Genomic DNA, 27,470 nt, shown 5'->3' on the forward strand with positions numbered 1-27,470 from the left:
GGAAGAAGCCAGTCATCAAAGGCCACCTTGTATAATTCCATTTATCTGAAATATCCAGAGTAGACAAATCTACAGAGAAAGAGAGCAGAGTAGTGGCCTGAGCTGGGGTGAGCTGCCATGGAAACAGAGTTTCTCTTGGGGCTGATGAAAATGCTCTAAAATCAGGTTTAAGGTGACGGCCGACAACTCTATAAATATGCTAAGAGCCATTTAACTGTACCCCTTAAACGGGTGAACGTTAGGTAAATTATGTATCGACAAAGCTGTGAAAAACACACAAATGCGGTATAAAAATGCCACGTGCTACCTTAGTCGGATTTTTCAGGGTATGTACTAATTCTGAGATTCCTGAAAGTCCTGCATAAAGTAATATTGTAACAGTCATTATCCTAAGCATTTACTGAATGCACAATGTGGGCACAGTAGAGAACCAGATATTACATTATGCTCTCCCTTGACCTGGTTTCTTTGCCCTGAGGGGTGTGGGAGGGCAGCAGCAGCAGCTGTGTGTGTGTGTGTGTGTGTGTGTGTGTGCGTGCGCGTGCACATTCGCACGCCCTGGAAGGTGTGGGCTGTGTGTGGTCACAGAGCACTTCCCCCCAACCATGGTGGAATCCGCTCTACTTGGCTGATTTCCATTCCTTGACCTTCCCCCGGGTCCCTCATTGGCATCGGTTGCAGGAAGACATTGGGCCTGGAGGTAGCAGGGACCAGAGTGGGACAAATATATAATTAATGGATTACTCAACTGACAAAAGAGGTTCTGAAAGAGAGAAGGAAAAGAGAAAGCACAGTAAGTATCCCATAGGAATAAGTGTTCTGTGAAAGGAATAGCTGGAGATTGGAGTATGGGTAGCATTTTCAAATCTTTGATACCAATATTGTCATGCTGTGTTTTTATCACCCGAACCAGCCCAGAAACGACTACTGAAATATACATACAGGCCTGGAAAGATTATGTTAATTTAATAATAACATGATTCAGGAAAAAGGCACAGGCCTAGGGTCTGGTTCATGGCAAGTGTTCAACTGACGTTAGCTATTACGGTACTCCGAAGGCAGTCTCAGATGCGTTTGAGTAACATGCCCAATCCTGCAGTCAAGGGCAGAGCCACTGATGCTTTTCCAAAGTACCCTGGAATTGCTGGTAGGAGATTTGATGGTTTAAGGTCACGGGACTAATTCCTGCCTACCCCATGTTCCTACAGTCTATAACGCCATTGAGAATAAAAAGAGAAAATCAATAAATCAAGAGGTATCACCAGGGAGTCTCTGGTGGATAATCTCCAAAGATGGCCTCCAGCAGCTCCTTCCCTCTCTGTGCCAGTATGCTGTTCCTCCCACCAAGAGATGGAGGCTATCTCCCCTCACTTTGAATCTAGGTTGGCCTAGGTCACGCTCTGACCAATTGCAAATGGCAGAAGAGAAACTGTGTCAGTTCAGGCCTCTCAAGGAAGCTAGTAACCGGACGCCTGACACAACGTACAGAGTCGGGTCTGATTACCCCGAGCCCACCATGTTGGGGGGAAGCCCAAGATAGCCTTGCGGAGAAGTGCCCACCCATTCCAGCTAAGAAGCCAGCAGGCATGCGAGGGAACAGGCCAAATTGGATATTTCAGTCCAAACATACATCGTGAGGAACAGAAGATCTGCCCAGCTAAGCCTCATCAAAAAATTTACAGCTGCCACGTAGTCAATGTGAGTTAACAGACAGGAGCTGGAGTTAAACAGGGAGGGTTGGTTTCTTTCGCCACCCGCCTACTAACTTTCCAACGAAAGGCAAATGAGGAGTATAATTATCAGCACATGGACAGTAACTATCCTTTTTAAAAACAATTTTTTTACGTTTATTTATTTTTGAGAGACAGAGAGCACGAGGTGGGGAGGGGCAGAGAGAGAGGGAGACACAGAATCCGAAGCAGGCTCCAGGCTCTGAGCCGTCAGCACAGGGCCCGACGTGGGGCTCAAACCCGCGAACCGTGAGATGATGACCTGAGCCGAAGTCGGACGCTTAACCGACTGAGCCACCCAGGTGCCCCTGGACAGCAGCTAGCTTGAGGCTTGGAAGACATGGCCTCCATGCTTTGGCCGACCAGAATACACATAGGCAAACCACTGAGAACCTGAGAGAACGTCGTCCTTCTTGAGTTTGCAAGTGGGCAATCAAACCACAGTTCCGGAGCGAGCAAGTGGCGGAAGGCGGGAAGGCAACTCTCTCAGCAACGCAGACGTGTGGGAGACAAAGGACCCCGCAAACAGAGCAAGGGGCCAGGCACAGGAGGTAGGGGGATGGGGTAAAAGCCATGGCTGTAGCCTGACTGCCTTCACGCGTCTCGGATCTTGTGCAGGGAGTCCGAGAGAGGCCTGAAGATGAAGGTCCCGGAGCCACCTGGCGGCGCCCCGCCTTGGTTCGTGGACTAGCCTTAGCTCGCCTCTTGGGCTGGCAACTACTTGACTTTGAAATGGTACCTGTTCCCGAATCTTCATATACATTCTAGGCATAGGCTTCTCAAGAAATCAAGCGAGACTCTGCAACATTAGGCAGGGAACGCTGGTAGATCACGTTTTCCCAAACAGTGAAGAATCACAGGCCCTCACAGCAACCATCAGCTCTGAAGAAGACTGGAAAAGTAACGTCTGCACAGCAAAAACCATGCAGATGCCAAGATCTATGTGTGGCTCCGGATCACGCCACAGAAGCACGAGGTCACAAGGAGGAGACCAGAATCCCAGCTCCCCTAATTCTAGGCCAAATGTTCTTTCCACTACATTTACTTTTAATGTTAAACAGCAAAGGGTGTTTTTGTCATAGCCAGATGCCAAAGAAGCAATTAACAATTGGGCTTTTGCTGGCGACAGTGGGTTGATGTTTTTGCAAGTCTGGTGTCATATCTACAGCTGCTGATTTCATCTAGTAAATCTTATACGTGGCCTATAATTAGGGATTCACTTTCAAAGAGAGGGAGGGAGGTAAGAGAGAGGATTTACCCGAGGACTCCTTTAATCAAAACTCGAGATCTGGGGCGCCTGCGTGGCTCAGTCGGTTGAGCGTCCGATTTCGGCGCAGGTCATGATCTCGCGGTTTGTGGGGTCGAGCCCGGCATCGGGCTCTGTGCTGACAGCTCAGGGCCTGGATCCTGCTTCAGATTCTGTGTCTCCCTCTCTCACTGCCTCTCCTCCCCCCCCCCCCCGCCCCTCACATTCTGTCTCTCTCTCCTTCAAAAATAAATAAACATTAAAAAAAATTTTTTTAAACCCCTCAAGATCAGAAATGAATGTCCAGCTGAATGAATGCCTTTAAGTGAGGATGGAAAAAAAAATCAAACCACCGGGTCTTATCTGAAATATTCTGGTCACTGCAAACCTTTCTCCTTGGTCATGTTCTCCCCCTCCCCCACCCTTGCCCATGCACCCCCTAACATCCATTCCACTTGAAATCATCTTCTTCGGTTTCATTTTCTCACTTGAGTTTGTGAACATAAATGACTAAATCGCCCCATTCACACATCAGTTGACCTTTCTTCTAACCTTTTAAATTTTTTAAATTTCTGGTTTGTGTTTCTATAGCTTCTGTACTATTTTGGTCCTGACTCAAAAAAAACTCTGTGATAGGATTCACTCATTCTTTTTTTTTTTTTTTTTAATTTTTTTTTTTCAGCGTTTATTTATTTTTGGGACAGAGAGAGACAGAGCATGAACGGGGGAGGGGCAGAGAGAGAGGGAGACACAGAATCGGAAACAGGCTCCAGGCTCTGAGCCATCAGCCCAGAGCCTGACGTGGGGCTCAAACTCACGGACCGCGAGATCGTGACCTGGCTGAAGTCGGACGCTTAACCGACTGCGCCACCCAGGCGCCCCTTTTTTTTTTTAATTTTTTTTTCAACGTTTATTTATTTTTGGGACAGACAGAGACAGAGCATGAACGGGGGAGGGGCAGAGAGAGAGGGAGACACGAACTTTGGCTTTTTTTAAATGAGGACATCAATCACATGGGATTAGGGTCCACTCAACCTTATTTTAACTTGATTCCTTCTGTAAAGATGCTATTTCCGGGGCGCCTGGGTGGCTCAGTCAGTTAAGTGTCTGACTCTGGCTCAGGCCATGATCTCGTGGTTGGCGGGTTTGAGCCCCGCGTCAGGCTCTGTGCTATCAGTGCAGAACCTGCTTTGGGTCTTGTGTTCCCCTCTCTCTGCCCCTCCCCCACTTGGGTGCTCTCTCTTTCTCTCCCCAAAATAAAAAAACATAAAAAAAAAAAAGGATGCTATTTCCAAATAAGCTCACATTCTCAGGTGCCAGGGGGTTAAGGGCTTCAACATCTCTCTTCTGGGGGACACAACCCAGCCCGCACCAGTGGGTCATAATTTTCACAAGGCAAATCTTACAGGGTCCCCTGTAACTAGCTCTCGCGTAGCATGCCCACTCACTGGGTCACGGAACAATGAACCTCGCGCCCTGGCTGCGGGTGGATCCACGGGCTGCCGGGGAAGCAGTGCTCTTGCCTCCAGGCTGTGTGATGTACGGCTCCTGGAGCCCAGCAGCTGGCTGGCGGGCTGGGATCACGTCAGGCTGCAAGTTCCTCTGGCTGGGGGCTTCTAAATTCATCTCCGATGAGAGCTCTGGCTCCGGAGTCTGCTGGTACTCCCCAGGCTTGGCACATGGCAGATCGGGCCCTCGTAGTGAGTTACAGCCCATCTGTGTGGAGGGAGGTAATCTCCCAAGCCAGACGGACCAAATTGGTGAAGGGAAGGAAAAATTCTTCCTCTGCCTTTCAAGGTCTTCCAGTTGGACTAAGAATTCAATTTACATGAGACAGATTAACAGGAGGAAAAAAACCAAAGTGTTATTATGTGCGCACAGAGGGCCAATAAGGAAATTGAGGCCTGAAGAAATTACCAAGATATATATATATATAATATATATATATATATTATATATATATATATTTTTTTTTTTTTTTGCCCCCAATGTTTATTTATTTTTGAAAAAGAGAGACAGTGTGAGCAGCGGAGGGGCAGAGAAAGGGAGACACAGAATCTGAAGCAGGCTCCAGGCTCGGAGCGGTCATCACAGAGCCCAATGCAGGGCTTGAACTCACGGACCGCAAGACCATGACCTAAGCCGAAGTCAGACACTTAAATGAGCCACCCAGACGCCCCTGTTTTCATAAATTTTACACAAAGAGAATAAATCTCTGAGGGACTGACAGGACAGAGAAAACTTTGGGAGCTTCAGTTAGGAAGGTATTCTAAACAGAATTTGGGCTGGGGTAGTAAATACACAAAAACGTAACAAGGGTTGTTTACACAGCCTTCTGCACCCTGAACTTCCCACCTCTGGTGATAAGAAGGTCTCTCTACTTCCTGATGAGGCTACCTTTCACAAGGGAGATTGATTTCCTGCATTCAGGGGACAGAGAAGGGTCTGAGTGTCCTCCTTTTTTTTTTTTTTAAAGATTTTATTTTTTTTCAAGTAATCTCCACACCCAATGCAAGGCTTGAACTCACAACCCTGAGACCAAGCGTTGCATGCTCTACCAACGGACTCAGCCAGGTGTCCTGGAGTGTCCTTCTTGCACAGCCAATCTCTTAAGTAACTTTTATTTAAAATAACCAAATGCCAAATTGGCACATTTGGAACAGCCTGCCCTTGGCCTCCACATTGGCCACCCCTTCCATGCAGGTACATCTTCTTTAGAAGGCTTCCTCTCCCTGGAGTCAGTCACACCTCCAGGCTTCATCCATCTTGCACTTGGACAAAGCAGAACAAAGGCGAAGCCGAAAGGTGAAGCCGAGGGCCTCTTCATTAGTGCAGTCCTTTCGAGACTGTGTCTCTTTGTTTGTTAGAATCAGTCTCACATCCGGGAGGTGCAAGGAGGAGCCCCCCCAGGAGGTCCTGGCCTGGCTGGGGCTCAGCTAGCATCTCAGAGGCAATATTATCAGTCTACATTCACTGAGATTTAAAGTCTCCATGATTAATTATGCTTTCAATGTGAACCACAAAGGACTAAATCCAACGGGGGCTTGCCCTGTTAATTGAAATTAGAAGTTTTTGATAAATGTTAAATGAAATAGGGCTAAGCAGTAACTGGGTAGGAATTGTTACATTATGTAACTACAACGCTCAGTCCTAAAATAGGGATGAACTAACAACACTTATCGGACTTTTTTTTCCTGCATTCTTGGAGTCTTGAAGACTCCAACGTGATGAATATATCCTCATTCCCCATCAATGAATGGCATTTCAACCAGGTAAAATTCGGCTCTGAATTTGGACTCAGATTCATTGAACTTGAATCCTAAAAGGAATGCACATAAAAAATTAAGGAGCTTTCAAAGCAGCTAGTCACAACAGACCACATATTAAAGGATCCCATTCAGATGAAATATCTCGAACAGGGAAATCTACAGAGACAAAAAGATTAGGGGTTTCCTAGGGCTGGGGTGGGATCGGGGGTAAAAAAGCCGGGTGTGTGTGTGTGTGTGTGGGGGGGGTGATAGTTAAAGCATGCAGGGTTTCTTTTTGAGGTGATGAACCTGTCCTAAATTTGATTGTGATGACGGCTGCCCATATCTGTGAATACACTGAAATCCATCAAATTTGCCACTTGAAATGGGTCATTGTATGGTATGTGAACTCTTTCTCAATAAAGCTGTTGAAATAAGCAAAACAAAACTAAGGAGCTTTCAGAGTGCGTTTGAGAAGTGACCTAAAACTTTACTTAAAAGGTCAACTGCTGTGCATCAGCTTAAAAAAAAAACAAAACCAAACAACAACCCTAAATGCAAATTGTAGCCACAAGCAGCCAATTCTTGCTTTGTTAGCAGTTAATACCTAAAGTGCTATTTTTAAAGCATTTGCTCTTGGCACTCGAGTATACCACAAACGCTGAGTGATTTGTGCTATTCCTCTGCAAAGCGACTCTCTTAAAGGAGCTTGACTTATAAAGTGCTACTGACACGCAGAAAGGCAGAGAAAAGGGGGGATGTGGTGGGGAGGCGTTTTGGTGTGTGTTCTGAGCCCTTCTCAGTTATAATTCAGTGCCAGAAAAACTCAAAACTTCTCTACTGGAGGAGGGAGCATGAGAATGGAAAATATGAGCACAAACCACAAAATAATTTAATAGTCGGTGGTCTCCAGCTGGAAGGGTAACCACTGTTGATGCCTGTTAGGACCGAGGGAGAAGATTAAGTCCAAAGAAAATCCTCAGAGGTGATCAGAAGAAAGAGAGGTTGGAAGGAAAAATAACCATGCTAGCTAATGTTTATTAGATGCTTCCTGTGCACCACAGCCAGGGTCAAGCACTTTATAGATACACTTTTCCTTTTCATCTTTATATAATAAGAGACCTATTTTGAGGTGACTTAGGGTGAGGTTCCCAGATGGCCTCGGAATGGAGCTGGTTACAGAAAGCTCTCGTGCTGAGGGTGGAAACCCTCAGCCCCACCCACTGACCTTTGGGGAGGGAGAAAGGGGGGCTGGAGATTGAACTAGAAAAACTCTTGACAAGATCTGGAGAGCTCCCTGTGGACACAGGGATGCGCTGGGGGGTGTGGCATGCCCAGAGAGCGCAGGGAAACTCTGCACCTCCCCCCACCCATACCTCGGCCTGTGCCTCTTTTCCATTTGGTTGTTCCTGAGCTGCATACCCTTTGTAATAAACTAGTAAACATAAGTAAAGTGTTTTCCCGAGTTCTGCGAGCCTTCCCAGCAAATTTTCCAACCAGAGGAGGAGGCTGTGGGAAGCCCTGACTTGTGTGGGTGGTCCTGGACTTCTGACGGGCATCTACAGTGGGAGCGGCCTTGGGGGACCGAGCCCTTGAACTTGTGGGGTCTGACGCCAACTCCAGGTAATGTCAGAACTGAACTGAATTGTTGGACACCAGGTCAGTGTGGCGGAACTGGAGCAACAGTTGGTCTCAGGGCAAATATACCAGAATTCTCCGGACAAATCTCTAAAACAGTACACGGTAATCTTCATTTTGCATGAGGACCAAGGGAATGTCTGCATCCTATTCCCAGACGGACTCGCCCACATTTCCACCCCAGCTCCCACCATGGGCTCCTTCCAAAAGCCCCCTCCTTCAGAAATCTCCAGATGGGCAGTAGGCATCAATGTCTGTGTTCCCCTACAAACCTCTGGGGCCACTTTTCAGTCTCGCCCCTGTCCCATAGGGTGGCAGTGCTACGGCTGGACCTGGAGGTTTGCAGCTTGGCAAAGAGTCAGCTTTTTTGCAGATGTCCCAATTTCTGTAATTAATGCCCTCCGAACACTCCCTTCACAAGGCTTTGGGGTTAGGCAAGAAGTGTACCCCCAATGAACTCTCCTCCCCCCTCTCCAAATACAGACTAGAAGTGGGGCAGGGGGGCAGGGGAGTGGGGTGGGAAGACGGATGGCCCGGCCATGATGAGAGGGCCAGCTGGGCCACCTCAGTCCCAGCCCTGGGGAGAACCTGGCCTCGGTGATTAGCACCTGCCCGTGGAATGTGGAGTCATAACCCCTTTGTCCCCAGCTTTGGGCCTGGCTCCCATTTCTAAAGCAACCAGAGACGGCTCCCTAAAATCCTGTTATATCACACTAACCTGTTCCTTTCAGCACTAACACATATGACTTTATATTTTTAAGATCACCTTATCAAAACCAGTACGGTCACTCAAGGGCACATTGCAAAGAACCCCCGTCTTACTGTGTGTGACGGTGAGGCCAGGCACCAGTTCTCCTAAGAGCCCATGAGGCAAACTCCGCTCAAAAAGGAGGGTGGTTCAGACTTGGCTCGGTTTGCAGCCTTTGAACTGGGATTGCTTGCTGTGGACTGTCCCTGCTCACTCCGCTTTTAGCAGTGCTGTTTGGACACAGGCTATGACGCATGAGGAGCCTTGATCCATACCGAGGACATACAAATTTGGCCCTTAGATAGCTTGATAAATCAAAAGCTTGTAATAGACTAACAAATATTCTTGATGAGTTGCAACATGGCAACAGCAATCAGCACTGGATTAACTGTCCCTAAATCGAGCTTGCCTTTCATGTACTGTATTATTTTGGGAAACCTGGACCTCCAACTTGAAGAGAAACCAGGATAGAGATGTTCACTCAGCCAATCAATCTGTAATTTGAAGGCAATACAGGATTTCCATTTTTAAACCTGGAGGAGATTTCAGACATATTTTAACTTTAGGACCCATTTCATTTTTCCAAATAGAATATTATTGGGAATCCCAATACATTTATAAGGCAGGTGAAAGTGACAAGTGGAGTCCTAGGGCTATTTCAACCTTTATTGTTTGACACAATGCGTTGCATTATTTACTGGGTCCGGAAGCACCCCTGAGGGGCGCAAGGTTCTGTGGAACCAAACTAAGGAGGCAACAGAAAAGGCTTTGGAACGAGACACGCCTGGGTTCGAATTTCTGTTCTAGCAACGACTACCCGCGTAAACCTGGGCAGGTTATTTAACTTCAAGACTGTTGGGGTGCCTGGGTGGCTCAAGTCAGTTAAGTGTCCAACTTTGGCTCAAGTCATGATCTCATGGCTTGCGAGTTTGAGCCCCGCCTTGGGTTCTGTGCTGACAGCTCAGAGCCTGGAGCTGTTTCAGATTCTGTGTCTCCCTTTCTGCCCCTCCTCTGTTCACACTCTGCTCGCTCGCTCTCTCTCTCAAAAATTAATAAACGTTAAAGAAAACAAAAAACCAAAAACTTCAAGACTGTTGTGGGGATGATAGGGTGAGAAAAGGAATGTTTTCCAAACTGGGGTCTGGAGATATCTCTTTAGGGGCTAGGACATCTTTTTTTTTTCTTTAATGAGTCCCTGCATTACCTAGTTATAGGAAGGCCAGTTTTTATTTTTTCCAGTCTAGGTTTGTTTTGTCCAATCCACTATTTTCTAGAATATTCACAAAGAGGAAAATTTCCCCCAAAGATGTAAAATGGAGTGCTAGCAGATCAATAAACCTAAGGGGAGTTAAAAAGGCCCTTTCTCTTACCCTGTCTTTCCCCCAAGTCCTCCATTCATATGATCGGTGAGACTCGGGGTTAATGAGGTACATTTAGAGAGGAAACCAATTGAGTGTTCTTCAAAGACAGACAACAGTTGTACCTCCAGCTTTAACCGAAGGAACCAGCTTGGTGTGGGGGAAGCTCAGTCTTTAAGCCTGGACAATTCGGGGTCTAAATCGAGGTTTTGGAAACTTCCAGCAAGTTATTTAAGATTCTCTGAGCTTCGGTTTCCTTATTTATAAAATGGAGGCAGTATCTATTCTATTGGATTGTCAGGCTTAAGTGATATAACTGAATGAAAACAACTTAGCCATGACTTTTATTTTTCTCAAAAGTTAGTTCTTGGCCGTCTAGGTCTGGGTCTAGCACTTCTGTGAGAAATCTGCTGAAACTTCTGAGGCCCAAATTAATGAGCTGGTAATTGTAGGTCTTTCTCTGGGCCCCTTAAGACGGAGACAGGCAACTTAATAACACCTATTCTTTCCTGGATATTTTTGGAGCAGAAGCTGAACAGTTGTACTTGGAGTCTGAATAAAGAGAAGAAGTGGAGGAGAGAATCACAGGGTCACGTCTTGTCTCTCAAGGGGAAAAATATGACCTCCGTCATTAGCCTTGTAGCCACAGATTCTTGGAGAGCCAACTGGGAAAAGGCCGGGACAAGACTGGGCCAGAGGACCCGCTGGGGGTCAATCTGAAGCCAGTCCCCAGCTCAGAAACCATTTAGGAGGGAACCTGCCCAAATGCATATTATAATTAACACCAATGGCTGGCAAGGACAACGCTGATGTGACTCCCCAGATGGTATCAGATTCTCAACAGACGGAGTGATATTCAAAGGCATTGACCCCTCCCCTTAGTAGGGAAATAGGCAGTTTTCCAGGCTTAGGTTGCTATTACCTTCTCCCTCCACAAAATTAAATAACAATAAGTTGGCATAAAAACTTGAACACAGAAAATAAATAATAAAAAAACCCAAAAGCTCGAATACAGAAAATGGAGCTCTCTTAGGCAGAGCTGCCTTACCTTGAATAGATCATAGATGTGGAAAGATACTCTTTCTCTTGGCCACCGGCTAAGCACACTAGGCCATGTGACCCCGCGAGGCTGGTCAGCTCTCACCGGGAGGTCCTCCCTGATATGCCAATCAAAAAACTACTTTCCACATGTATCATGGCAGGCAAAAGTTGGGAAGGTCTGCTCTGAGGCTTATTTCCCCAAACCCGGTGTAATTTTATGTAGATCCTTGGGTCCTGTCTTACTGCGTCTCGTTTGGTAAGTCTAGGGTAGGGTCCAGATATCTGCTTTTTTTTTTTAAAGGTGCCAAGGTGATTCTGACCTGATTTGGGAGCTCTGCTCTAAGGGCTAAGAAATTCTGATGCTTTAATTTAATAAAACTAAAAACAGCAGAGGCTGATGTAGCTGGTCCAAGTCCTGAGCAAGTTGTGGATTTAATGCCTGTTTTCTTAAACAGGTTCTCCATGGGACAGAATTTTTTTTTAATTTTTAACATTTATTCTTTTTTTTTTTTTTTTTGAGAGAGAGAGAGAGAGAGAGAGAGAGAGAGAGAGACAGACCGTGAGCAGGGGAGGGGCAGAGACAGAGAAGGAGACACAGAATCCGAAGCAGGCTCCAGGCTCTGAGCTGTCAACACAGAGCCAGACGCGGGGCTCGAACTCACAAACCGTGAGATCATGACCTGAGCTGAAGTCGGATGCATAACCGACTGAGCCACCCAGGGGTCCCTCCATGGGACAGAATTGAAAAGCTCGGTTGCATCTATTCACTTTTGGCTCCTTCTTTCTTCTTTTAAAGTCTTAAAAGTTATTCTTTTAAAATATGCCTGGTAAGGACTTCGGACAGTGACAGAATGCCCCAAACTGCCTTGGGCACCCTCTTGGACTCCGGTGCCACAGACAGCTCGAAGTTAGCACGACAGACGGTAAGCGTAACTGCTAAGGTTTCCTAGAGGTGAAGTATCAGAGACACGCGTCACTCTGGATTCAGATGAAGTAACAGCAGAAGAAATAACAACATAGTTTTTAAAAAGTCTCAGCAATAAAAAAATGGCTGCAGTTTCTGAAGGAGCTCGCTGTACCCACAGAGGATTCTGTGATCTTGAGAACTAGAGGGATTGGAACCAACCCTCCTCTGTTTCTCTTCTCCATGCAGTCATGCCAACAGGTAAAACGCAATATGCAAACTCCCAGAGCACCATCCATTCACGGCAGCCGCTTTCCGAAGACACATGGTTTCTACTGAGGAACCATCCCAGCAACACATCTGTAGATCTCAATGCCGGAGCCCAAGCAGGGGGAGGGGACATTTATTAAATGCTTACTATGAACCAGAGACTATGCTAGTCATTTTCTTTGTTTGTTTATGTTTATCTTATTTTTGAGAGAGAGAGAGAGAGAGTGCAGAAGCGGCAGAGAGAGAGGGGAGACACAGAATCCGAAGCAGGCTCCAGGCTCTGAGCTGTCAGCACAGAGTCCGACGCGGGGCTCGAACTTACGAACCGCGAGATCATGACCTGAGCTGAAGTCGGAGGCTCAACTTGAGCCACCCAGGCGCCCCTGTCCTAGTCATTTTAGTGTCGTGCCTTTCACGTCATATCATCCCATCCCATCCTGCAATCTCTCCATCCACTCATTTGAAGGTACAGTAATTGGAGGCCATGCAGCACAGCACAATGACTGTAATCACTTGGGAGGCGACTGGGAGCCAGGGTCCCTTATTACCTTGGGGTTGAGTCATTTTCACACGGAAAGAATGGGTGGGAATCCCCACCCGTAGGCTCTAGAGGTTATCTTTTGCATAGATCCCTCTACAACAAGCCTAATTGTTTCTCCTTTTACGGATGTTTTGCTTGGATGAGTCCTTCCTTTTGGGGCATGGAGCCATTTCCCAAGGACTTTTTCTTTTATAAAGTAGGCTTCACGCCCAGCTTGGAGCCCAATGAGGGGCTTGAACTCAAGGCCCTGAGATCAAGACCTGAGCTGAGATCAAGAGTCAGAGGCTTATCCGACTGAGCCACCCAGGCATCCGAGCCCCAAGGACTTTTTCTTTTCTTTTTTTTTTTTTCAACGTTTATTTATTTTTGGGACAGAGAGAGACAGAGCATGAACGGGGGAGGGGCAGAGAGAGAGGGAGACACAGAATCGGAAACAGGCTCCAGGCTCCGAGCCATCAGCCCAGAGCCCGACGCGGGGCTCGAACTCACGGACCGCGAGATCGTGACCTGGCTGAAGTCGGCCGCTTAACCGACTGCGCCACCCAGGCGCCCCTCCAAGGACTTTTTCTATTCAGTCGGTGATCCAATGCCACAATCAGCAACTCCACTCCCTGCAGAAGCTTAGAATCTCTGGTTCCGAACTGTTATTTGGGAATTCATTTGCCTCAATTTTGTTTGACCTACTTGGTCTGGCCTTTCACTACCTGATCCAATTGGTAAGATTTGGTCCTCTGAGCACCGAGCTCTGGGGGACCTCGTTCGTGCAAATTGCTGCAGCAGTTAAAATTTTTTTTTTTCCTTTGAAAAATTAAAAAATGAAAACCTTTTCTCGAGGCTGGAGTTGGGCACTACTGTTTTCCTAGTAAAATTGGCTTTGCTTAAAACAGTGCAGTAGTTAGTTCCGCATAATCAGGCCAAAAGAACAGAGGTGCTTTTAAGAATCAGCACGAGGTACGGTACTTTGTCAAGACTTGGTGACCTAGCTTTCTTTTGTTTGGAAGAAATGAGATCCCAAAGAGATTACCTATTTGTTCCTAGGGAAGGGAGCTCCTGATTATTGGTCTAAAAATGTGGTAGCCAGGGTTGCTGAGGGCTGGACTGCTGTTTAACGCCTTTTCACTTCTAAAAGTTCCTGTTCATTAACAAAATATTATTGCTGTTGAAACGGCTGAAGCCCGCTTGTTCGTGGAAGGGATGGCGGAGGGAGCGAAACAGGCTGGTGGAGTTGGAGAATCACCAACCCGTTGGCATCCAGAAGCCCGGCCTCACCATCCCCTGGAGGAGTTAGACTCTCAGGAGAGGTCACAAATGGAGTCCCGCTGCATGGTGGCTGGTGACCCCTGCTTTGAAGGCCCTCTGCTACTTGCAGAATAAAATCCAAATTCCTTAGCTTGGCATTCAAGGCTCTTCTTCCCTTCTGACTCAGTCAGTTATTCACTGACCCTTGAAGAGGCACGGGGATTATTACTGCCTCTGCCCTCAATACACTGCTCTTCAACCTTACTCATCTTCAAAATTCAGTTTGCTCCCACACACGTGTGGATCAGAAGGTAATTTTTAAAAAGATTTTTTAATGTTTATGTATCTTCGAGAGACAGAGACACAGAGCTTGAGCGGGGGAGGGGCAGAGAGAGACAGGGAGACACAGAATCTGAAGCAGGCTCCAGGCTCTGGGCCGATGTAGGTCTCAAACTCACGAACCATGAGATCATGACCTGAGCTGAAGTCGGGACGCTTACCTGACTGAGCCACCCAGGCACCCTTCTATTTTTTTTATTTGAGAGTGAGAGAGAGAAAGAGAGAGAGAGAGAGAGAGAGAAAGCAAGTGGGAGAGAGGGGCAGAGGGAAAGAGAGAATCTTAAGCAGGCTCTATGCCTAGGGCAGAGCCCAATGCAGGGCTCGATCCCATGACCCTGGGATGGTGACCTGAGCCGAAATCGAGAGTCAGACGCTCCACTGACTGAGCGAGCCACCCAGGTGCCCCATAATCTGCAGCAACCTTATTAGAACAACACGGAAAAGATAGCACGTGAGATGCTTCCTACAGTACTATCCCTGCAAGAGAATGGAAAGCCCTCTCAAATGTCCAGCAAACGACGAATGGCACGAGAACGGAGGAACCACACACTGGCACGTCATACAGCTGTTACAAAACCTGCTAGGGACACGTGCGCTGCCACAAACAGGCGGCAAGCTTATATTGTTCGTGAAAACCTACACGTTGCAAGCGGTACAGTGTGGTGTCGTTGCACAGGGTGGGCTTATTTTCATAAAATAACGTCACTTATGCATTATGGTTAAGTATACACATCAGAAACACCGACTTTAACTACAGCTATCTCTGGGACGAGACATCACAGGACATTTGTCTTTTCGATGTTATATATTCCTATGCCGGTTTTTTTGCTTTTGGTGGTGGTCGATGCCGTTGTCGTTTACAAGGACCACATCTTACTTTGTGAACAAAGAGGAAAGAACATCATTTTTGAAAGGTCCCGCTCAGATGCCACCATTCCTCTAAAGCCTGTCTTGATCGCTTCTGTTTAGAGAGCTGCCCCCTCCTTGAAATCCTGTAGTGATGACGGAACAGAGTTTCAGGGGAGTAAACCTCAGCTGCGAAGCCTCCTGGTCCGCGGCCTCCTGCTGTTCCTTACTTAGCCTTTTATGTTGTGATACCTGGATTACAGGCTTCTTAAAAGTGAGGGTGTCCCACTTTTTCCCTTTACATCTGCTGCTCTGGCCGCTTCCAGAACTCCTCCCCCCCACCCCCCGCTCCAAGTCCTTCCCTCTCTAAAGCATTGGCCTCATGGAGACCCTGCCACCGAGGAGGGCTCCGGGTCCTGCGACCCGGCAGCTGATGTTAGCGTCTGGTCACCAGGGAGCACTTTGGTGGCAGAGGGTGTCCCCTCCTCTCCACGATACGGTCAGTCCAACTACCCAGAAGCACCTGGCCCCAGTGAGTTGGAACCCATCACAAAACAGTTGCGTTACTCTCAGAAACAGACAGACGGAGGGAAAGGGGGGGAAAGATGACGTCACGTACCCGGCGTGAGGCAGCTGTGTTAAGCCTGGCCATTTGGAGACAAGTGAAAATTTTTACCACCCTAAATCGCCAACATGAGGACCAAAATGAGAAGATTTTAATCTGAGGGAGCCGAGCAGTTCGGACGAAGCACTTTGTACGGAAGGGTAGAGCGAAGCGTGACAATATTTACTCATTTGGTCTCTCGGTTCCCTTTCCGCGGCCCGTCGGACTTAGCAAACAGCATTTAATCCTCACCCTGGGCGGTTATTGGAAGAGTTAGATGTTTCTCTCTTTGTTCTGTTCTTTTCCCTTAAGAGAGAATTCAACGGGTGTTTAGATCGGTGTGACCAATGAACGGGCTACCGGTCCAAGAAGATTCTAGAATCCAGGGGCTTACAGACTGAGTTCAAAGGAGTCCCCTTAGGCATCCAGCTCAAGGGGAATGCTCTCAAATTCTAGCTAAAACCTCCCTGGTACTGTCCTAATTCTATTACACCACTTCAGGAGTCCATGGTTTTGGGCAGCATCACTCACATGAGCCCTTCCCAGCGCCCGAGTTCCAAACATTGTAAATTTCTCCATTAAAATTATTATGCTCTAGGGGCGCCTGGGTGGCTCAGTCGGTTAAGCGTCCAACTGCAGCTCAGGTCATGATTTTGTAGTTCGTGGGTTTGAGCCCCGCGTCGGGCTCTGTGCTGACAGCTCGGAGCCTGGAGCCTGCTTCGGATTCTGTGTCTCCCTCTCTCTCTCTCTGCCCCTTTCCCACTCGCACTCTGTCTCTCTCAAAAATAAATAAACATTTTTTTAAAAATTAAAAAAAAAAAATAGGGGCGCCTGGGTGGCACAGTCGGTTAAGCGTCCGACTTCAGCCAGGTCACGATCTCGCGGTCCGTGAGTTCGAGCCCCGCGTCAGGCTCTGGGCTGATGGCTCGGAGCCTGGAGCCTGTTTCCGATTCTGTGTCTCCCTCTCTCTCTGCCCCTCCCCCGTTCATGCTCTGTCTCTCTCTGTCCCAAAAATAAATAAACGTTGAAAAAAATTAAAAAAAAAAAAATTAAAAAAAAAAAAACTATTATGCTCTAGCGGCACCTGGGTGGCTTAGTCAGTTAAGTGTCCGACTTCAGCTTAGGTCATGATCTCACGATTTGCGGTTTCGAGCCCCCATCAGGCTCTCCACTGGCTCCCGCCCCAGATTCTTGCTCTCTCCTCTCTCTCTGCTCGTCCTCTGCTCGTGCTCTCTCTCTCTCAAAATTAAAAAAAAAATTTTTTTTTAATTATTATGCTCTCTTTATCACTGGTAAGATGGGGACTTCTTTTACATCCCTGTAAATAAAGGGAAAGAGGAATTTCTGTCATTAAAAAAAATTTTTTTATTTTTTATTAAAAAAATATTTTTAACGTTTATTTATTTTTTGAGAGACACAGACAGAGCATTAGCAGGGGATGGGCAGAGAGAGAGGGAGTCACAGGCTCTAAAGTGGGCTCCAGGCTCCGAGCTGTCAGCAAAGAACCCAAAATGAGCCTGGAACTCATGAATTGTGAGATCACGACCTGAGCCAAAGTCAGACGCTCAACTGACTGAGCCACCCAGGCGCCCCGGAATTTCTGTCATTTAAAAAAAAAAGATCAAGTTCAAAGGCAGAGACTAGACACAATCATGGCCTCTGTAACCTCAGTGCCCAGCACAGAGCCTGGCACACAGTAGGCCCTTAGTGAATGCAAACTAAAAAAATTCACTAAGGAGTCTTGCTACTAGGAGCACCTGGGTGGCTCAGCTGGTTAAGTTTAAGTTTCTAACTCTTTTTTTTTTTTAATGTTTATTTACTTTTGAGAGGGAGAGACAGAGCATGAGTGGGGAAGGGGCAGACAGAGAGAGAGAGAGAGAGAGAGAGAGAGAGAGAGAGGGAGACACAGGATCTGAAGCAGGCTCCAGGCTCCGAGCTGTCAGCACAGAGCCCAACGAACCCATGAACTGTGAGATCATGATCTGAGCTGAAGTCGGACGCTTAACCAATTGAGCCACCCAGGCGACCCTAGGTGTCTGACTCTTGATCTCAGCTCAGGTCTTGATCTCAGGGTCATGAATTCAAGCTCTGTGTTGGGCTCTATGCTGGGTGTGGAGCCTACTTAAAGAAAGAGAGAAAGGAAGGAAGGAAGGAAGGAAGGAAGGAAGGAAGGAAGGAAGGAAGGAAGGAAGGAAGGAAGAGTCTTGCTACTACTGCTTTTATTAAATTTCCTTTCTTTGGATTGATCTACAACACGGTTTCTCGACTTAGCCACTCCCGGTGTTTGGGGACGTCCTGTGCATTTGTAGGACGTTAAGCAGCGTATCCGGCCTTTCCACCCACTAGACGCCATAAGGACCCTACCCTCCGCAAGTGGTGACAATCAAAAATATCTCCAGACAGTGGCAGATGTCCCCTGACAGGAAAAATTGCCCCTCTGTGTGAGACAATGGTCTAGAGGCTCTCCTCTTTGCTTTACATAAATCAATGAAGATTAAAAACAACAAGTAAAAACAAAGCACAAAAAAGTCCTCTATGTATAAACTTAGCTCCAGCAGGTAATTACGTTCCCTGCTCCTTTCTACGCAAGGCACATCTGAACATTTAGAAGCATATGCCCGTATGCCACCCCCCCCAACATTTGTGTCCCTGGTGGACAGCTGTGGGGGGGCAGCACCTGGGAGGCCAACACAGACATCACCGTCTCTGGTCAATCAAGGACACTGAGCTCGGACTCTACCTTAAGTCAACACCAACGGCCTCCGAGTTAGAGCTCTCTAAGCTTGACTCTGGGAATTGGCCGGGCCGGACCAGTCCCGTAGGCTGGGTGTTGAGATGTGTTCCTGCGCCCCCAAACTGCCAACTCAGCTTTGCAGGCCCGGGCTCCCTGCCTGTGTCCTCCGCAGGCACGCTTTTGACATATTGTACGGAGTTCCTCATTCCTGGGCTGGGATCTTCACCTTGAAGCCTTGGCAGAGCATGAGAGGGTTGGGATGGAAATCTTGGCAGAGGAAAGAACCCACGTATCAAGTGCCTGACAAGCACAACCTGTTCGGATTTTGGCTTCACTTCCCCTCTCCTGCTTTGGGGGGTGCTAATGTGACTTGATGCAAAGAGCTTTACGATTGATGGGGGCGGGGCCTTGGTGGGGCTGTGCCGAGGTGAATGGAGGTGCTCCCTGTTTCTGGGAAATCACGCTGTTTTGTTTTGTTTTGTTTTGTTTTGTTTTGTTTGCAGAGTCTTGCAATGGTCATGAGAACAAAACCTGAGGCTAAGAGGCTCTTGGGGGTTGAAGCTCAGGCCCTTGGTGTGGCGAGGAGACAGCAGCACTGCAAAACGAGAATAAGGAGAGCACCGTGTTGTCACCTGATCCGAATCTCCAGAGTGTCCTTCTCAATCTCTGGTGAGTGGTGGCACAAGGCTCCGCCAGGCGGAGGGCACCCAGTGGAAAATTCCCAGCTCCAGTCACCTTAACGAAGAGAGGCACTCTCGCCTCTCGTGTGGCTCGGAGGTTTCCAGGGAGAAACGGGAGGAGGAAAGCAAATGCTTCAGGCCGCTGCCTCGGCCTGGACAGTGGTGCGTGTGACCGGAGCTGGGAGGAGACGGGTGACCCACATAGCCCTGGTCCGAAGGCATAAGCATCAAAAATCGCAGAACAGAGTCAGCCCACGAGCGCCTGAGCTTTCTCCGTGGAAAACATGCTATTTATGATGCTGACACAGCCAATTCGGCTGCCCCGGCTTTCACTTATTCATTCAACAACCGTCTCGTAAGCGTCTGCCACGTGCTGGCCGTGGACTAGCTGGGCAGGTACGGTGATGGGAGAAGACGGCTCTTGTTTTCTCGGGTGGGGTGGGGTGCCCAGGAAAGGCCCCAGTGGAGAAGTTCGCCAGCTGAGTGGCGCAGAGGTGGGGAGGACCGGGGAGTGGAGAGGGCGGAGGGCCCTGCTAAGGCACGGGGCTTCCTCCCAGCCAGTGAGGGGGTCTGAAGCAGAGAATGACAAGGCCAGTCATTTTAGAAGAAAGCTCTTGTGGTGGGGAGGAGGATGTGAATTCTTTAGGGTGCCCAGTGGAAACTTATTTGGAAGTGGTTTGCCTTCTGAATTGGCTCCTTCCCTTGTTCCCAGCCCCTGGCTGATGACACACAACCAAATGAGCCTAGGACACTCCCTTCTCTCCCTTCAGGTGGGCTCCTATGCGGTCTGGAGTCTGGAAGCGGAATGATGTGGGGTTGGCGTCACGAGGGAGTCCCACGGAGCATACTTTCCCTAAGATTTTGTTGGGGGCTCCCGATTACGCCTCTTCCTTGGTGGTCTAACTGCTAGGGCAAGTGAGGAAGAATTCCACCTGCAGTGTAGGCCAGGGATCCTCTGGGAAGGGGTACCTGGTGGAAAGCGTGCAGGGCTGAGCGCTCTGGAGCCCCTTTCTTCCACAGCTGCTAAGAAATCCTGAGACTCCGGGACAGGCAGGGCTGGCTCTGCGTGGGAGCCAGAGTGGCAGGGTGGGAGAGCTGGATCCCAAGTTCCGTTCATCTCCAGTGACCATTTCCTCTAGGGCAGGGTTTCCCTAGGGTGTCACTAGCCTCGGCACGAGGGACATTTGGGGCCAGGTAATTCCCTGTTGGGGGCAGGGGGCACTGTCCTGTCCATTATGGTAACTTTAGCAGCATCTTTGTCCTCCACCCATCAGCTGCTGGTAGCGTCCCCAAGTTGGGACAATCAAAAATGTCTCCAGATACTGGAAGCGTCCTTGTGGGGTGAACTCCCCCAGCTGACAGCCACCGCTCTATGGGACAGTATTCCATTCTTATCTTACCGGACCTCCCAGCAGCGCTCAGTGCAACAGGTCACTCGCTTCCTCCTGAAACTTCTATTCCTTCGTGCACTCTCCGTGTCTTCCTTCCAACTTTCTGCCCGGTTCTTTAGATTCCTGGGGCCTCGCCGTCTTCCTCCTGATCTCCACATGCAGCCCCCTCCCTCAATGCTGGTACTCAAACTCATTTCCTGCTTATACTTTATGCTTTCTCCCTCTCATTCATCCCCAGGATTTTCCAAATATTCCCGCATCTGTCACCGGCCCGGATTTCTCTAGTCTACGCTCTAGACTCATTTCTCTGTGCTTTGGATGTCTCGTTGGCATCGCAAAATCCATCTATCTTTCTCAGAAATCCACTCTTCAACCCTGTCAACTTGTTGTCCGATCCATTAAACCTTAAGGTCATCCTGACACCTGCTTTTCTCTCATCTTCACATCCAGTGCATGACCAATCCCGGCCCAATTCTATCTTCAAAATCGCCCCCAAAACCATCTGTTTCCAACCACACTAGTTCAAACCAGCACATAAGGTGAAAAACCAATAATGCAGATGACTCCAATGGCCTCAGTGGTTTCCTGCCTTCTGCTGTGCTCCTCTCCAGTCCATTTTCCATCCCGAGACATCTTTCATAATTTTTTAAAATGTTTATTTACTTTTGAGACAGCACACACGAGCAGGGGAGGGGCAGAGAGAGAGAGGGAGGGAGAAAATCCCAAGGAGTCTCCACGCTGTCAGCGCCCAGCTCAATCTCACGAACCACGAGATCATGACCTGAACTGAAATGAAGAGTCTGATGCTTGACTGACTGAGCCGCCCAGGGGCCCCCAGAGCAATCTTTTAAAAGCACAGATCAGATCACACGATGCTCGGCTTTAATTTCTGCAAAGGCATTCCGTTGCACTTGAAGAAAATCTACGTGTCTTAACATGGCCCCATCCTCCTTTCCAGTCTTCTTTGTGCCATTCACCCTTTTGTTCCTGCTGCTGCCATGTTGGTCTTCTTTCGCTCCCTCACGTGTGTCACCTCAGGACCTCCACACATGCTGTTATCTTCTCCTCTTACCTTCTCCCCCAGCTCTCTTCATTATGCAGATCTCAGTATGTCATTTCTTCCACAACATCTTTCCTGCTCTCATCCTCTCAAATTCAGTTTGCCCATCATGGTATCTCCCGGCATGCTTCTTTATAGCACTTGTGACTTTTAACGCCTTCTGTACTCAAGTGATTCTCTATTGTTGGCTCCCCTGCCAGATTGGACGTGTCCTGAGGGAAGGGACTCTCAGCGTCTCTTCTGCTCGCTGCCATGTCACCATCTTAATATTGCTATGTGACGCTCAGTGAGTGCTCGGTAAACATTGATTGGATGAATGACTATTCACCTCTCGCTTCCCTGGCCAACCGCGTCCAGAAAAGAATACTTTGTGACCAAGAGAAATGAATGACGTGGAGAATGAAGAAAAAAGCTCCTTGAATGGCTGTGTAAATGAAAAGAAGCTTTCCAGGGACGGTTCTTGAGAGCGCAAAGCACAAGGAGATGAATCGGGTACCCGCTGACTGGCAATGAGACTTGTTGATTTCGTCATTAGCATTTTCCATATTTATCCTAAGACTTTCCACCAAATCAAGAGGGATCCCCGTGAGTCCCAGGCAGGATCACATCAAAGCAATCTAAGAGGCAGAGCTGAAATTAATTCAGTCTTCTGCCTTCCTGGAAGGCCTGAGCTCGCAAAGAGGGAGACGGCAGCCCCCCACCCGGGCCGAAGGAGCCACGGAAGTGACGGGACACAGCTTCCCCCGCTGTGCTGCGTGGCGCTCTAATGCGTCCCCGAAGCCCCGTACGTACTGGGGGACTTGATATGAAACCGTAGAACATCCTCCGTATGATGAGACAAGGAGAGGCCGCGTTTCTCCTCCTCCTCCTCCTCCGCAGGCCCAGTCACGCAGAGCGCATTTCACTCTGTTTTTCTGAAAATTCATGAGGGTGGTTGGCTGCACAGTGTTGGTGTCAGTGGATGACGCTACAAAGCTCAGCCTTGGAGGCCAACCGAGAGTAAGTCACATCAGCCTCTCCCCATCGTTTGAAGAAGAGACATCAGCCCTAGAGCTCTCACGCCCGCAATCAATCAGCTAAGCATTTGCTAAGGGCAGGTTAAGATCCCAAAATGTGGAGGCAAAAAAAAAAAAAAAAAAAAAATCCAAAACCATACTGGGAGCCCAGTCGGTAGAACAGTGGAATTCATTTTTAACGGGTTTATTTATTAGTCTTAAATCAGCCTTAATGAATCTGAGGAAAGAGTCTCAAGGTCCATGTGTTACGGCTCAAGGACGAGTCTGGGGCCCTGAGTCCAAACATACTGTGATTGGCTGCCTGTTGCTAAACAACAGAAATAGCCCTGCATCTGCTGTCAGCGCAGGGCTGGGATGTTATTTACAAGGGGGGGGTCACCCAAGTTCCGCCAGCAGCCATTAATAAAATACGAACGGGATATAAATGGCAACTCGCACCAACAGTAAAATCACAAGGTTGGATGGACTGAGGCACACGATGGATTCTAGTAGGGGGGAAGCTGTAGAAAAAGACACGCTCTTAGATTTACTCTCCATCAAGAATGGAAAAAAAGAGAAGCCCTCACGAAGGCACTTCCTGTTTTGAGAGAAAAGTTCTGTGTTAAGATGAGCTGTTTCCAGTTTCAGTATTCGCTCAGAGGATGGAGAGAGCATTTTCTTTGTGTCACACCCCAAAGATACAAATAAAACCCAGCCCCTGCCGTCACAGAGCATGCAGATGGGGAGACGGGTTGTGCAGGGCCTGGCAAAACAGGAAGTCACAGGTGACTGCTGTTTTTTTTGGAGGCCAGTATGTTGGATGGTTTGGCCTAAGGGATATTTTGCTACCTGGAACGATGGCAGAGCTGGGGAGACAGGAAAACTAAACTGAAATGGAGTGGCGGCCAGGGCCCTGAGGAGTAGGAACTTAATTTTGAGACTCGTATCAAATAATCCAGCAAGATGTGAGACCAAATTGAATCAACACAGAGATGGATGAAAGTCTCCCGGTTGAGGACTTACTTAATAACTATCTGTTGAACGAATGAATGAACGAATGAATGAATCTCTTCTATATATCATCCCACATTTACTGCTTACCTCAGATTCTTTGTAGTAACGTTCCGGAATTTCATCGCAGGCAATATCAATAAAGCAAACTTCTCTCTCTAGGTCTTTGGCCTCATTGTCAAAAATCTGAAAGGGCAGAGCAACATATCAAAAGTTAGTATCTCCGGGCGCCTATGGTTGGCGTGACTGTGCCCGAGGCAGAATAACACCCCACGGAGTATCTTCACATGGTTCAGTGCTCCTGGCTGGGGCTTTCTGCCGGCCTTGGCATGTGCAAGACTCATGAAAGGCTTTTTATTCGTCGCTTACATTTTGTCACATCAGAGGCAGGTGTAGCATCAATCACCGCCTGGCGAGGAGTAGAAGAAAAAGTGGTCTGTTTTTAGAAGTCCAAGAGTGAAGAAATAAATCTCTTCCAAAAATGAAGACTGCTGAGTTTTTTTTGGCAGTGAATCTGAACAGGGGGCGTGAAGAGGCTACAAAGGGTCTGGCTAGATAGAAGACCACGAGTGGCAACAGAGCCCAAGATTTAGGGAAGACAAAGGTGTTTTGTTTTGTTTCATTTTCACGAAAAATGTTATATATGTTTACCTTCACAAACAACACATGCCCATGGCAGAAAAAAAAACAAAAACAAAAACAGATAAACCAAAAGAAGAAAATAGAGATTGTCCACAATCTCATCACCCAGGAATAAACCCACGTATTACTTTTGTTTATTTAAGAACACGATTTCTTTGGGACACGTAGGAGTAAGAAGGGAGAGCTTGCGGAGAAACGGCGAGAGGTTCCCTGATCGCCTGCTTTAGGTTCCAATGGCCCAGAATGTCCATCACTTGCAATGAAATACGTAAGACAGCTACACATCTGGATATAAATTCTGGTGGAACGATGAAGTTCTTCTACTTTTCTCCCTTCTCATTTTTTCTAGCCTAAAGCGTTGCTCTTCCCAGCCCTGCTGAAGGCTGGTAGACAGACTAAGTTTGCAAAACCACTTCATCCTTGGAAGACATTTTAGCTTTAGCTGTATCCCCACCTCACTGTTTGGCTAATTCCTGCCAGGGAAATCAACTGTGCCCGCTGATTAAATCTGATTCTTCAGAAGACAATGAAATATTTTGGCAGAAGAGTGTGCCTAAGAACACTGACTTGACATGTGACACAAATTGGTGCCTATTAATAACATGATCTCCCACAGGACAGCCTCTGCAGGACCCTTTCCATGCTACACTCTCCTTGGTTGATTCGTGACTTAAACTATTAGTCTTTTCCAAATGCTTTCCAATAATATCTGTGCTGGTATGTATCCTCCAAGTCTGATGTTTGCTCTGTTGTCTATTGTCTTCTAAAATGGTCGGGGACTGGACATTTCGGATTTGTCCAAGGAGACTGACTGTCCAGTCTGACCTGAGGTGGCCACCGCCTCTTCCTTAAAGGGAGAGAAGGACCGGTTCTCGGATCAGCTCTGGCTCCTTCCGCTGCCACTTGAGGTCAAGTGCCTGGGGACACTCGAGAGTGTTCAGGAAGGACAGGTGGATGGCTTTGAAACGAAAGAGATTGTATGGAAACAAGTTCAAGTTTGAGTGAAGAAACAAATAAATGAAATACTGGGTGTCAGGTTGTTTTCATGGGTCTCCTTCCCTCCCCCTCTCTTCCTCTCTCTCCTCCCCCACCCCCTCTCTTTACCGGAGTCTCTTTTAAGTATGTGCCAAGAGAAGAAAGACATGTGCCTCATGAAGAAAACAAAACAAAATGGAATACCCCAGAGGGAAATGAGCTTCTAGAGAGTAAATTACAAAAGAAGTTAGAGAGGTTTGACATTTATTGGTGGTAAAATTTATGGGACTGAAGGAAGGGGAAATAAACAGGGGTTAAGGGAGTTACTGACAGATTGTGTGGCTTTTCCTAATTTAATCCAAACATTTTTGATCACCTATTATACCAGTTATCACATTATTGCCCCTCAGCTGCGAATTAACCCATTAGTTTCTGCTCTGAGACAACGCACTGGACCCTAGAAGCACGTCTTCTTTATAGCAGTTATGACATTCCGTCATTTACTGGAGGGACGTGGCAGGAGGAAGGGGGCTTCTCTTCCTGGTGTTGGATCTTCTCCTGCTGCAGAGTCCGTCAGTGGGGACACTCAGTGGCGTTCTGTCTCAATTGCACGCCGGGAGCGCATGGTTGCCTGGTGACCTTGCGGCCCTGGCCTTCACCTTGGCCCTCTGCATGTAGGACCGTGCGTTCCAGGGTTTGCACTGGCTGTGGCACTCGCCTCTACACACCTGCCCAACAGTGTCATCTGACCAGTGCCCAGCGGGCTGTTTCCCAGTGCCCAGCGACCGTGGACCGGCCCTGGTCCAGGAAAACCTGCAAACTGCACCATTCAGTGGGTCATGACCACAGCCTCTCCGGTAAAGGCTGAGCCCCACAGCCACGGAGAAGGACCTCTTCCGAGTCTGTTCTTCCTTCCGTATTCTCCCTCAGCCTTGGGTACCCTTTGGGGTTCCCTTTACATCTTTATAGTTCCACCTATCAAAGTTTAACAGTTCCTTATATTACACTCCCTCTATTCAAATTACCGTGTGCCTCCTGATTGAGCCCTACTGACACACTGTGTCTATAAATTGCTGCCCTCAGCTCTGCGGGCTACAAAGACAAGGAGGGCTGAGTTCCTGCCCTTACAGAGTTACCATTTACTAAGACCGATTAGGAAGCTATTTCGTAAGATGCAAGGCAGAATAAAGTATTTGCTACAATGAAAAAAATAGACTATAAAGCCAGGGGGAGAAGCCATTTATGTTAGCAATTATATTATCAGGGATTCCTGGGTGGCTCAGTCGGTTAAGCGTCCGACTTTGGCTCGGGTCATGATCTCACGGCTTGTGAGTTCGATCCCGGCGTAGGGCTCTGGGCTGACCCCTCGGAGCCTGGTGCCTGCTTCGGATTCTGTGTCTCCTTCTCTCTCTGCCTCTCCCCCACTCGTGCTCTCTCTCTCTCTCTCTCTCTCTCAAAAATAAATATTAAAAACCAACCAACCAAACAACAAAAAACTACATTATCAGGACACTGAGAGAGAGAACTGAGATGAGAAAATTCTCATTTTTCAGATGAGAAAACCAAGGCTCAAGGAAGCAAAGAGCTTTGCCTGAGGTCACACAAGAGCTGGCAGAGAACCTCAGATTCAGGGCGAGCCTCCAGCCTTCACAACCAGACCCCTCCAGGGATAAAAAGCTGCCCTTCGGCACCCAAGCGGGAAGATAAATGTCAGTCAAAAGTGTTTCCTGCTTCTTCCCAGAAAGATGAAACTGGAAACTGCTTCCCCTCTCACTACTGACAAAATGTGTGTCGTGAGCAACTGAGTTTGGGAACTCCCCTCAGGCTGGGAACTTTTCTGGTTTGTTGAATAGCAGAGATTGCTGCAGAATCTACTCGGCCTTCACTACCTTGACACTTAATTTACATTGGAAATACGGAGCACCATCACAGTAATTGTTCCAGGGTGGGGTTCCCACCCGCTCGAACACAGCCACAGAAATCACTTGAGGCTTGAGACTGAAACCTGTCTTCAGGCCCGAGGTTACAAAGAGTTCTAATTTTCAATAAATAATTAACCTCCCAATGATTAGAGATTTGGGGAGATGCTCTTAGGCGCTCAATCAGTGCCCGCCGACTTAATGGATGGCATTAGCTTTTACTTCCCAAAGAGGAATCTACGGCAGGAATATCGCTTACTAATTGATCTTAGTTTCCTTTCGTGAGCAGGAGTTCTACTGCCTTGGTCGGA

At 47.9% G+C, this 27,470-nt stretch overlaps 1 protein-coding gene across 5 annotated transcripts in view; it reads right to left on the reverse strand.

Moving 5' to 3' along the window:
• The window catches only part of PITPNC1 (phosphatidylinositol transfer protein cytoplasmic 1), a 259,205-nt gene that overhangs the window by 26,365 nt on the left and 205,370 nt on the right, over positions 1-27,470 (reverse strand). For 4 of the 5 annotated variants that reach the window (XM_030295114.2, XM_030295111.1, XM_030295113.1 and 1 more), the window contains exon 6: positions 23,714-23,809. The exons of the other annotated variant lie outside the window; for it this stretch is intronic. In XM_030295114.2, coding sequence (XP_030150974.1) covers positions 23,714-23,809 — 96 coding nt within the window. The remainder of the gene's footprint in view (positions 1-23,713; positions 23,810-27,470) is intronic. 5 annotated transcript variants of the gene reach the window in all.

Source organism: Lynx canadensis, chromosome E1 (genome assembly GCF_007474595.2).
Source record: "Lynx canadensis isolate LIC74 chromosome E1, mLynCan4.pri.v2, whole genome shotgun sequence".
In the NCBI taxonomy this organism is placed as follows: domain Eukaryota; kingdom Metazoa; phylum Chordata; class Mammalia; order Carnivora; family Felidae; genus Lynx; species Lynx canadensis.